The sequence below is a fragment of the Centruroides sculpturatus genome, unplaced genomic scaffold (genome assembly GCF_000671375.1).
Source record: "Centruroides sculpturatus isolate CEXI.00-Female unplaced genomic scaffold, Cexi_2.0 scaffold1438, whole genome shotgun sequence".
Taxonomy (NCBI): domain Eukaryota; kingdom Metazoa; phylum Arthropoda; class Arachnida; order Scorpiones; family Buthidae; genus Centruroides; species Centruroides sculpturatus.
This window is the reverse complement of record NW_019385604.1, coordinates 111,178-123,334: the sequence shown is the minus strand read 5'-3', so window position 1 is coordinate 123,334 and position 12,157 is coordinate 111,178. Positions and strand designations below refer to the sequence as shown.

General features: G+C 29.3%; 1 protein-coding gene across 4 annotated transcripts in view; it reads left to right on the top strand.

The window, feature by feature from the left end:
• Positions 1-12,157, top strand: part of LOC111640519 (splicing factor U2AF 50 kDa subunit-like) — a 69,674-nt gene that overhangs the window by 12,787 nt on the left and 44,730 nt on the right. For 3 of the 4 annotated variants that reach the window (XM_023386537.1, XM_023386535.1, XM_023386538.1), the window contains one exon: positions 8,066-8,190. In XM_023386537.1, the coding sequence (XP_023242305.1) occupies positions 8,066-8,190 (125 nt within the window). The remainder of the gene's footprint in view (positions 1-8,065; positions 8,191-12,157) is intronic. The other variant, XM_023386536.1, reaches the window with a different exon arrangement.

Genomic DNA, 12,157 nt, shown 5'->3' with positions numbered 1-12,157 from the left:
AATGCTGTTCAAGCAAGAAAAAAATTGCGTGATGTGTATGGAGAAGATGTATTGACAGAACAACAGTGTCAAAACTGGTTTACAAAATTTTGTTTTGGCAATTTCAATATTGAAGATGCACCACATTCTGGATGGCCAGTTGAAGCCAATGAAAATAAAATAAAAGGTACTGATTGAAGCAAACTGCCGAATAACATGTGAAATCACTAAGAAATTAAATTTGTCAAATTGAACTGTTTATGATTACTTGAAACAAATTGGTTTTGTTTCAAAGCTTGATATATGGGTTCCACATGTTCTTAAGGAGAGATGCTATCTTTGGTGGGATTTTAAGGAAATTTTTTTTTGAGCTTTACCAGACAATTTAACAATTGATTCAAAAGAGTACTGCCATCGAGTAAACAAATTGAGTAATATCATCAAACAGAAAAGGCAGCCAGAATTGCTCAACAAAACAGGTGTAGTGTTTTACCACAATAATGTCAAATTTCACACAAGTTTGGTAACTCGTCAGAAACTGTTATAACTTAGATGGGGTGCTATTGCACCAACCATACTTGCCAGATCGAGCACACTCAGATTATTACTTGTTCCGGTCTATACAAATTTTTTTTAACTGTAAGACATTTACTTGAAATGACAATGTCAAAAATCATGTGGATCAGATTTTTGTAAGCAACGATCAAACCTTTTATGAATATGAAATCATGCTACTACCAGAAACGATAACAGGTATTTGACCAAAATGGTCAATATATAATTCAATAAAATATTTATTTATTATAAAAATATTGTTTTTTTTCCACAGGAAAAAAATGAAATTACTTTCCGAACAACCCAATAGATGGCTGTATAATAAAATATTTAGTTTTTTAAACTGATAATTCGGGTTAATGTCTTGTTTACTGTTACTTGAGTAAATTATCAAGTGATAAGTCATATATATTTAATGATTAAAAATTTTAAGTAATTTGGAATTACGGGTAAGCGTTAGGTGCCATCTCTTATTAAATTTAATAATCATAATAAACAAGCAATTAAGCCCAGTGTTGCCTGGGCAAAAATAAGAACTAGCATTAAGATTATTAGATTATTTTGTATTTCTAACCTTTCTATTACATTATATTATAGTATTTGATTTATAATTAAAAGGTTATCTTACATAAGGGTTTATCATACCAACTGACCAATCTTAACACATTTTAAAAATTCTTTAAATTGTGTGTACAGTAGAGGAAGAAAGAATTTAAAATGTGTTAGATTGGTCACTCAGTGTGATTAACCCTTACATAAGATTACCTTTGTAGTTATATAAATTAAATACAGTAGAGCGTTGATTATCCGAAAGTCAATCATCCGAAAGAATTCCAGTCGGCAAATTTAAATTTTCACCAGTGCTGTGGCACTGCAATCTTTGGCTATGTCTTGGGCTACTCAAATATGTTACGTTTTTGATACTAAATTAACTTCTGAAGTATAATTTTTTTATTGTTTTTATATTTTTCAATATATTTATTTTGTTCATACAAAATAAAAAAATAATTTTTAACGATAGAATAGTCTTCGTTAGGCTTAACATCGACGAAAATTCAACGTGAAGCGACACGCAATGGAGAAAAATTTCAACATGGGATAGGTTAATATATTTTTTCGTACATAATCGGTTATCCGAAAATTAAGTTACCCGAACAACCCCAGTCCCCAATTGATTCGGATAATCGACGCTCTACTATACTATAATATAACAAACATTAAAGTGAAAACTATATAAAAAGCTTGGTTATTTCAGCCTACCATTGTCGTGTTTGTCATGATACTCGGATGGAATGAAATGGCAGAATTTCATTGGTCAAGTAGACAGGAATCAAAAATACAATAATGTACATAATGTTAACTGTTAAGAAACTGTATCATTCACAGCCAAATATCAAATGATAGTCTGCCAATGTATCAAATTTCTCAAAAAAAGAAAGAAAGAAAAAAAAAACAGACCAAATATTTAAGCTTGACAACTGAAAACCACTTTAAACATATTTTTTGCTGGCAGGTAACCTTGTATTATGCAATTTTCCTATTCGAATGCCACCATACCGTTGGTCCAATAGAAATTTGGGACTGTTGCAGAAGGGGATTGAAGTAATCCAACCAAAAATAGTAGTTGACCTCTTCTTGGAAGAGAGGACAGTCAATGATGACAATTAATACCTAATATTTAATACCCTACCTACTATTAATATTTGAAGTTATTTTTGTTGGATAGGTTGTGATGGCCACACACATGAGAGAAATTGCTAACCTTAACTTCCGAAAGACTTCACATAAAACTTGTTTAAATAAAACAAATTTTGTAAAAATGTGAGAATAATTGCTTTTATGTGGTAATAAAGTGTTTATATTTTCAAAACAGATTGTATAAACTATGTGGGAAGTATGTCCTTGTAAATATTGTGTTTATAGAAAAATGAATAGGATTGGTTTGATTTATTTGGTTATGGCAACACGACACATGAGCAATCTGCCAAAGGAGGATGCATTCTAGGAAGACTTGTATTTAAAGCTGGCCCCTATTTAGGTGTTACTGATATGAAGAAAACCCAGAAAATTTTAGGTGGCCAATCTGTTACCAATATGTAAACCCACGACCGACTATTGGAGTTTAATGGTTTCATCCACTTGGTTACTGGAAGGTACTTATTGGGTTACAGTTTGAAAAAATTGTAGATCTATAAATTTCCACAGTCTGTTCATTCTTAATCTCAAGAATGGAGTAAGATAGATGAAAGTCGAGGCCAGATACAGGAAGTTTAAGAGCAGGAGGCCCAGATTAACTATATACGAATTTCCAGTTTTGCACTGCAAGTCATCACCAGAAAAAATGTCATGTCATTTTGAAACAATTTTTCCCTGAATGGAGATAGATACATAACTAGCACAATTCTATTGCTTGCAGGAAAAATACAGAAGCAAAACACTACTCCACACAGGCAAGTCTTATGTGCTACTTGTTGTAGTAATGGCATAATAGGGGTGGAATGTACAACATTATCTAAGTTAGAATTATGTGAACATTACTACTGAGTTTTGCAGCAATTGTGAACATACAGTAGTGTTTTGCTTATATATATATATAAGATATATTATATAGATAATTTTAATTTTTATTAACTAATTTAGAATATTCTATAAGAAAAGAATTGGTCTGGAACAGAACTTGAACCTGCAACTCCTGCTTACCATTTGGATGCATTGCCAGTTATGCTACTCGAATCCCAAGCGATTCTTCACTTCCAGATATTTAATTATCAATAAAACCATCTGCAGTTACTCATGATGCCAATTGAGTCAACTCTTACGCCCATAGCTTATATAATTTATTTTAATTTGAATAATTTTATTAAATTTGATTATTAATAGTAACAGAAAAATAGCCCAATACATTATGGTAATCATTTGGCTTTGATTAATAACATTGGATTTAAGATGTTTATATATGTAGTACAGTCGACCCCCCCTATATCACTGTTGATTATTCCATTTTATATGAATTCCATGTTGTATGAGTCACTTAGATTTTACAAATACGTGTGCTGGGCTGTGAATGGCTCACGTATTTGTAAAATCTAAGTGACTCGTACGACATGGAATTCATATAAAATGGAATAATCAACAGTGTTACAGGGGGTCGACTGTATATATACACCCTGCTGGGGTAAAGTGATAACTGCTGAGTGCCATAGTAGGTGATTATGAAGGCTGGATGGCCGAGCGGTCAAGGTAGCAGCCTACCACTGGGGAACCCAGGATCGAATCCGGACAGCTCAAAAAAATCCTCAGGAATTTTTCGAAGGGGTAGTCCAACTGGATATGTTGGCCCCTGTCCCTTATCATTCAGTTGCCCTATTGTGGGCTTGGCCAAATCCATAATGGGCTTGCTAAAAGAAGGCCCTCTTGGTGCCCACAGGGCGGAAAGAGTTAAGAAAAAATATATTATATATATTACATGGATGATTATATAGGATGTGGGTATAGGAGTCATTTTCAGTTGGCATCATGAGTAACCATAGATGGTTATATTGATAATTAAATATGTCTGAAGGAAAGAATCACTTGGGGTCTGGATAACATAACTGGCAATGCATCCACATGGTAAGCAGGAATTGTGGGTTTGAGTCCCACTCCAGGCTGATTCTTTTCTTCCAGGATATTCTAAATTATTTAATAAAATATTAATTTATTATAATTAATTAAATTTAATAAGCTATGGTGCCTAAAGTCTATCTCATACCAAATTACTGAAAACTTTAATTATTAATAATAGCAGAAAAAAAGTCCAATACATTATGGCAATTGTTTGGCTCTACTTTTACAAAAAATTTCCAAAATGAAGTACTACTAGTTTAATACACAAATTACAATGCTTTAATGCATTTTTTAACTTCTTGATAGCTTGTTTGAGCAGTTTGAAATTCAACTGAAACTGTGATTAACTGAAGTTTGGACCATTCTATATATAAGAAATTAAATATTATTTATTGGTTTTGGATATATACAAAAAGTATTTAGTTTGTTTTATAGATTATTAGCATCATAATGTAGCATTCGTCATCTAAAACTAAATGATTCTTTTGGAATTATTCATTTTCAAATGATGGCAGTTCCTTTATATATATATAGGAATTGTTTGTGTTGATTAAAGGAAACTATTCAATTAGTTTTTTGTTGTAGCATCTACAATTTATTTCAAATAAATGAAATGTATTATTTTTATGGTGATGTAAAAAAGGATATTTAAAAGAGAATTATTATTTTTTATTATTATTCTTTTCTGTATATATATATTATATATACACACTCACACACAAGAATCAAAAATAAATGGGATAAGAACAATGTTTTCATAATAGATATAATGAATTAAAATATGTTTTCTTTGAAATAATAATCATTTGTTATCACTGATAATAAAGTATGAGACAACTTATTACATATTTTTATCAATATTCATACCATGACTGGAAGCAGTTTAAAACCTGTTTTTTGAACATTGTCAGATAGCTTATCTCAGTCAACTTCTTGTGCTGGTGCAAAATGACTTCAGATGCTCCTTTAGCAAGTGATCAAGTGATTTGCTGAAACCAGATCAGTGGAGGAGTCTGTGACAGCATAGAAATCTTGATCTGATAATGTTGGAATTTGAAAACTTGATATACAACACATATGCATTGTAGCTTGATTGTCATGGTGGATCTTGTTTGTGGACCCATATTAGTGATCCTTGGTGTAAATCAAATTGTCTGCTGATTGCTGATGGTCTTGCCGGAAGCTATTGTAACACTGATTTCTTCATTTCTTGTCATTGCTAGATTTTCTTGGATGTTGGTCATCTTTCACATCTTTTGTATCATCATTGAATTTTTTTGTAGTCTTCATCATAGATTTATCTAAATATATAAAATTACTTGTCTTGATTGATTCATCATCGCCCAGAGCAAACTGCTGAACCTAGAGGTGAAATTTTATACACAGGGTTAGGGTATGTCATGAAAATGCACACTAAGAAGGGATATTTGGAAATCCCCCCATGGGGGGGAGAGAGAGGATTAAGGCTTAACCTGAAGAACAGTTTCTACTGTACTATTTTAGATGCGATTTTTTGTTTTTAACTACATTTAGTCTTCATTGAGTTCTTAGGTGTATTAAATTGATAACATTTCAGACATTGTTATAAATATTTTTATATATTTNATCTGAAGAATGGCTTCTACTGTACTATTTTAGATGCGATTTTTTGTTTTTAACTACATTTAGTCTTCATTGAGTTCTTAGGTGTATTAAATTGATAACATTTCAGACATTGTTATAAATATTTTTATATATTTAAATTTTTTAACCAAATGTTCGAACTGTTTTAAAGTCGAATTTGTTATTGCATATTGGTTTGATTATAGAACAATTGTAAATGTTCCAGAAATTGATCAAATTGAAAACAATTTGTTTGATTCTCAGCAATTCTCAGCGGTAGGTATTATATAACAGTTACTATGGTGGTTGAAATACTGAATATAAATGGGGTTTTCTTGCAAAACCCCTGCAGGCAAAGTCGTGGGTAACTGCTAGTTCTTCATATTTTTAGAATTTTGCTACAAGATATATCAAGCTTGCAGCAAAATTTAATGTTAATCTGTTGTTTCAATTTCAATCTTTTTAAATTTCAGAAGCAGCCATCTGTTGTACTATTTTTACTGGAGTAGTATTCTTGTATCTCAGTTAGCCTGCTTAATGCAGCTTGTCAAAACATGTTATTATATACTAAATTTTCATCTGTAGCATGCAGAACAATCAAATGATGAACTGCCATTTCAATTCCCATTTAAATTTTACTCTACCTTGTAGTTATCTTTAGTTGCTGTGTATTGTTATATTATTATGAAAAAGTTCTGAATTGGTCTAAATCAGGGATGTCCAGCCCGCGGGTCACATTGCGGCCCACTTAATATTTTTATGTGGCCCACTGCACCCTAAAAGTTTTAGGTACATTTTCATTTATTTTGGTAAAGAATGTTGTAAAAATTATTCTCATTTCACTGGATACACTTTGATGTCATAATGATGTAATTGATGCTAGAAAACTGTACTACCCCACATACAAAACATACTGTTGTAAACAATTCTTTTCATGCATGAAAAACATCAAAACTGCTGAAAGAGATAGGTTGAGTGATTTTCATTTAACTAATATTCCTAGAATTATGACTAGGACCATAAATGCAGATATTGGCAATATTATAAAAAAGGAAGGCAATGTCAAAAATCACATTGAATTTATTTTTATTTTGTGTGANACACGGTTTCAAAAAACGAATCAATTTACATTTTTGTAATATAATTTTTCAATTCACAGAAAGCCTTTGTAAAATATGAAATATTCAAAATTCTGTTTTACATTTATGAATTTCTACATATTTTATTGACACTTTAAAAAACTAATAAAAAAATAAACAATAGACAAAAACATTCAATAAAGTTGACAAAAATGGCTAAAACCATGACTTTCTCTTACTACACCTATTCCAAACTTGAAAGTTTATTAGTAAAGCAAAATCAGGAACGACATGACAGAAAAAATTGTAGAAAGTATGTTAAAAAGGAAAATTAAATTATTGAAGTAGAAAAATATCTCACTTTATACAATCCTAAAGAAAAGGATTATAAAAATGTTGATACAATCAAGTATCAACATTAATGTGACCGTATAAACCAGGGAAGTCCAATCCGCCGACCACTGCATCCTAAATTTTCTAGGTACATTTTCATTTATTTTCGTAAAGAATGTTGTTAAAAATTATTCTCGTTTCACTTGATACAAGTTGATGTCGTAATAATGTAATTGGTGCTAGAAAACTGTACTAGCCCACATGCATAACATACTGTTGTAAACAATTCTTTTTGCGCATGAAAAACATGAAAACTGTTGAAAAAATAGGTTGAGTGATTCCCATTTAACTAATATTCTTAGAACTAAGACTAGTACCATAAATGCAGATATTGACAATATTATGAAAAGGAAGGCAATGTCAAAAATCACATTGAATTTATTTTTATTTTGTGTGAGTATAATTTGTTTACTGTCAATAATACAGTATTTTATGTAATTATATAAATTTGTTAGTAAATTTTCGTCCGATGGAGAATTATTTTTCAATAAAAATGATAAAATGTAAATTGAATTTTATCATAACGTGTTTGCTTGAATTTCCTTTCTTCTGAGATTGCAGAAATGCGTGACGGGTAAGCTAGTATGTTATTAAAATTTGATATTCACAGTTTGAACTTTTTAAAGGCATATATTTATATAAGGTACTTTTGTGGCCTGCTGAATATATGTGAATTTCTAATTTGGCCTATTAGGAAAAAAGGTTGGACAACCCTGGTCTAAATGATCATGATTATATTTAAATTAACTTTTTTTTCCAATTCAATGTGCATTATTTGTATTTGGTATTATTAACTTATTATTTTTTAAATATGTCACTATTTAATTTAATTAAAATATCCTTCTGAGTAGCAGTAGAAGCAGAAGCAGAAGCCGAGATAGGAGGCGATCACGACGTAGGAAACCTTCTCTTTATTGGGATATTCCTCCTCCAGGATTTGAACACATAACTCCATTGCAGTATAAAGCCATGCAAGGTAAAATTTTCATAACAGATTTTAAAATAATAATCTTTGTGTTAAATGCAGGAGATACAGTACATGTATACAAGTACCTAACAACTATTTATTAACTGGATACTTGAGATAATTTGAATGTTTAGGTTATTCCAATACATTGCAATTTTTTGTATTGTGATACTAAGATTAAACATAATATTACAAAGAAGAATTGTAGTTATTAAATGGTTATTTCTCATTTAACACTAAATATTATTATAATGATAATCATTATTATTAAAATGTATCCAGTTTAAATTATGTTTAAAAATTATAAATTTTGATAAAACTTCGATAAAAATTTATGGTTATTGTTTTCACTTTCCCAACTTTTCATCTGAGGTGAATGTTAAAACAATCATAAACCAGTATTAAAAAAAACTTTAAAACTATTACTTTGTGTTATTTTCTTTATTTTTCTCATAAATGCATTTCAATTTTATGATTCTCATCAGTATGTTATTACACATCATAGGATAGTTTTTGCCTGTAAACAATAAATACTATCATAAAACTAAAAATGGATAGGTATATAATATTTTTTTAAACAACGTACAACTGTTGCTTTTACAAAACTTTCCCATGACATTCAAGTTTCTTTGTATGCATCATCTACAATCTTATACCATTCTGGCAACACATTTATATCTGTATTTAAGTTTAGTAAATTTACATTTTTATGTTTTAAATTTTTTATAACATCAAAATGTTTTCTTATTTTCCTTTTTTTTTTAATTATTTCTCTCAAATGATATTATTTTAATATTATTTTGATCTATTATACATTGACATTTCTTTTGATGTTCTATCCAAAGTAATCAATGATGTAGTTGTAATGCTGTTAAATGTTCTTTAACTCTAGTCTTAAGTTGTATACCTGTTTCTTCTATATAAATTCCTTTATTATTTTTTCTTCTTTATTTTGCTTTTACTTTTTCCTGCCTGTAAATTTTAGTTTATTGGTTAATATAGGTATTAATTGGTCGTTCACAGGCCAAAATTGATTAACTTCATTTGTAAATCCTTAATATAATTATTATTACTTTTACATTTTTCACGTAACTAATTTTATATATCATTACATTAAAGCTATGCTTTAATATAATGGTATATAAAGATTCATTCTACAATGTTTATTTAAATTTAAAAGGAATTTTGAAAAAAAATTTATATTATCAGTTTTTACACTTTTTGTTTTATGGAGTTAATTGATTTGGCAAGTGAGTGGTTCAATTGATGTCTTACTTGTTTAAATTTTTCTTTTTGTTTTTCAAACAGTCCTTTAATATATGGAATTTTATAAAATTTATCCAGTTTTTTTATTTTTCACATAATATCTATTTTTTCATATTCATCCTGCCATTTTTTAAGAATAATCTTAGGATAATCATTAAGTAAATATTTTCTATAAGTGTTTTTTAACATGCTCCATTATAGTAGTGAAGTACTGTACTTATGTTAGGACTTTTGTGTGTCTATCAGACATTATATATTTGAGATTATGATCTGTTCAATCCATTCATTGCGCATGTGCATGCGCATGCTTTGTTCAATCCATTTATTACGCATGACCACACACATGTGCAATGACTGTTCACTTTTGTTACCTAGGTGTTATGTTCCATCCAATTCATTTATTGCACAGTGCATGTGCATGCTCAAAAGGGAACTGAACATTTTTATTTACAGTCACTATAAGCTATAGTAAAAACTGCTCGGTTTCCCTGGAATCTATAATACATCCCTTACTGTATATTCAGTGAAAAATTCTTCTGAACAACTACTTGATTTCAAGAATTTATATTATTAATTTGTTTTTCTAATATTTCTATGTTTTTAATTTTTCCTTATCGTATAATATTAATATATCGATGGAAATAATGAGTAATACCTTTAATTTTATTTATTTCTTCATCAGTTGATATCATAATTATTTCAGCTAGCTTTGGTCCAATTTCACTGCCCATGTTAATTCTATCTGTCTGCATACAGAATTTCTCTTTGCCATATTGGAAGTAGTTGTTTTCAAATACAAATTTTACTAATTCTATTTTCTATTCTTTTATTATTTCTTCTTTTTTTAATGTTTCATAAATAAATTCTCTTGTTATTGATGGATACATGGAACTAATATCTAGTCCTATAATTGCCAGTTTTTTCATTATTAATATCTTAATTTATTAATTAACATGTCTGTATTTTGAATACTATATTTCTAATGTTCCAGCCTACTTAGTACATTAATTTTTAAATCTTTTTTTTAGATTATATAAACAGCCTAGTTTACTATCTACTAAAGGTCACACTATCTCCTATTTTGTGTCTTTTACTTCTTAATTTTAGAATTGGTATTTTAATATTAATGTCCAAAATCTTGCTTTTCACATTTTTCATTATAAGTTCTTCTTTATAAAGTTTTGTAATATTCTTTTTCGGCTTCTTTTTAATGTTGGATTTTTTTCCCACTTTTCATAGTTTCCAGTTTCTATAACTACTTCTTTCTTCTGTTGTAACCATTGATTAGTGACCAACACTAGTTGTTTTGTTTTATCTGCTTGAATTATAGATAAATCATTATTTATTAAAAACTTATTAACTATTTTTTTTCATTTAAATAATCATATTTTTTATTTTTATGTTGCTGTGTTTTTATTGTTTTAACCTACTTAAGTTTTTAATAATTTAATTTTTAAAAATTGCTTTGTCTTCACTTTTGATCTTAATATCTTGAAATAATTTTTCTACCTTTGTTACTATTACTGCTGCTAGTTTATACAGAATGAGCCAATGTTAAAAATTTAAAATTTTATAACAACGTTCAAACAATGTTCTTTTGTCATTTGCCTGATGAAGACGTTTTTGAAAAGGTCAAAAGTACTTGCAAAAACATTTCTTTTTTAGTATTAATCATGGATAATGCTGGTTTATTTATTGGATTACAAAAATCTTGTCCTTTTATTATTATTTTCTTTATCTGCAATGGAATATTTATTTCTGTATTTAAGATTATATTATTTCCCCATTTATTTTTTTCATCTTTTGTAGGATATTCAAATAATTATTTTAACTTTTGTTGTTTTTTTTTTTGTATGTATTCTCTTTTATTTTGTCTATCTGAAAATTATTTATTTTTAAATTTAATTTTTTAATCCTCATTCTTATTAATTGTGTCTTCTTAAGTTTATATCTAATAGCTGATCTTACTATATCTTTTTCTATTTTTTAGCATCATGCTTTTGTATTACCTTTGTAATATTTCTTGACAGTCTCAATGTTCTAGGCACATAATCATCTCTTAAAAATCTTTTAGTAAACAATATGTTGACTAACACGCCAAAATTAATTAATAAACAAAAACAAAAACACTGAGTTCGGCGTTATATGCGTTTTATTATCGCTAGTACTTTCGACGAGCTTATTGTCGTCGTCCTCAGGCGATTTAGACAAAAAATAATCGAACACAAAATAGAACGCGTAATATAAATTGAAATTGTGCTAAAGCCGTTAAGAACACGTAGAAATTTAAACATAATTCGAAAGCCGAACGAGCAGATAGCTCCGTGAAGTGCGAGCTGGCGCATGCGCAGAGCTATGCTCTCGCTGCATGCATTCTAGAGACTACGAGTACTCGCTTAATCGCTTATACAACGTGACCCATACACTGGGCAGCTCAAGGGTAGGGGTGTTGCAAGTGTCCTTTCTACGTGTTCTTAACGGCTTTAGCACAATTTCAATTTATATTACGCGTTCTATTTTGTGTTCGATTATTTTTTGTCTAAATCGCCTGAGGACGACGACAATAAGCTCGTCGAAAGTACTAGCGATAATAAAACGCATATAACGCCAAACTCAGTGTTTTTGTTTTTGTTTATTTCTTAAAAATCTTTTAAAATACAATATATTTGTTCCCAACTTCCTAATAGGCAAAACTGTGTCCTACAATGTT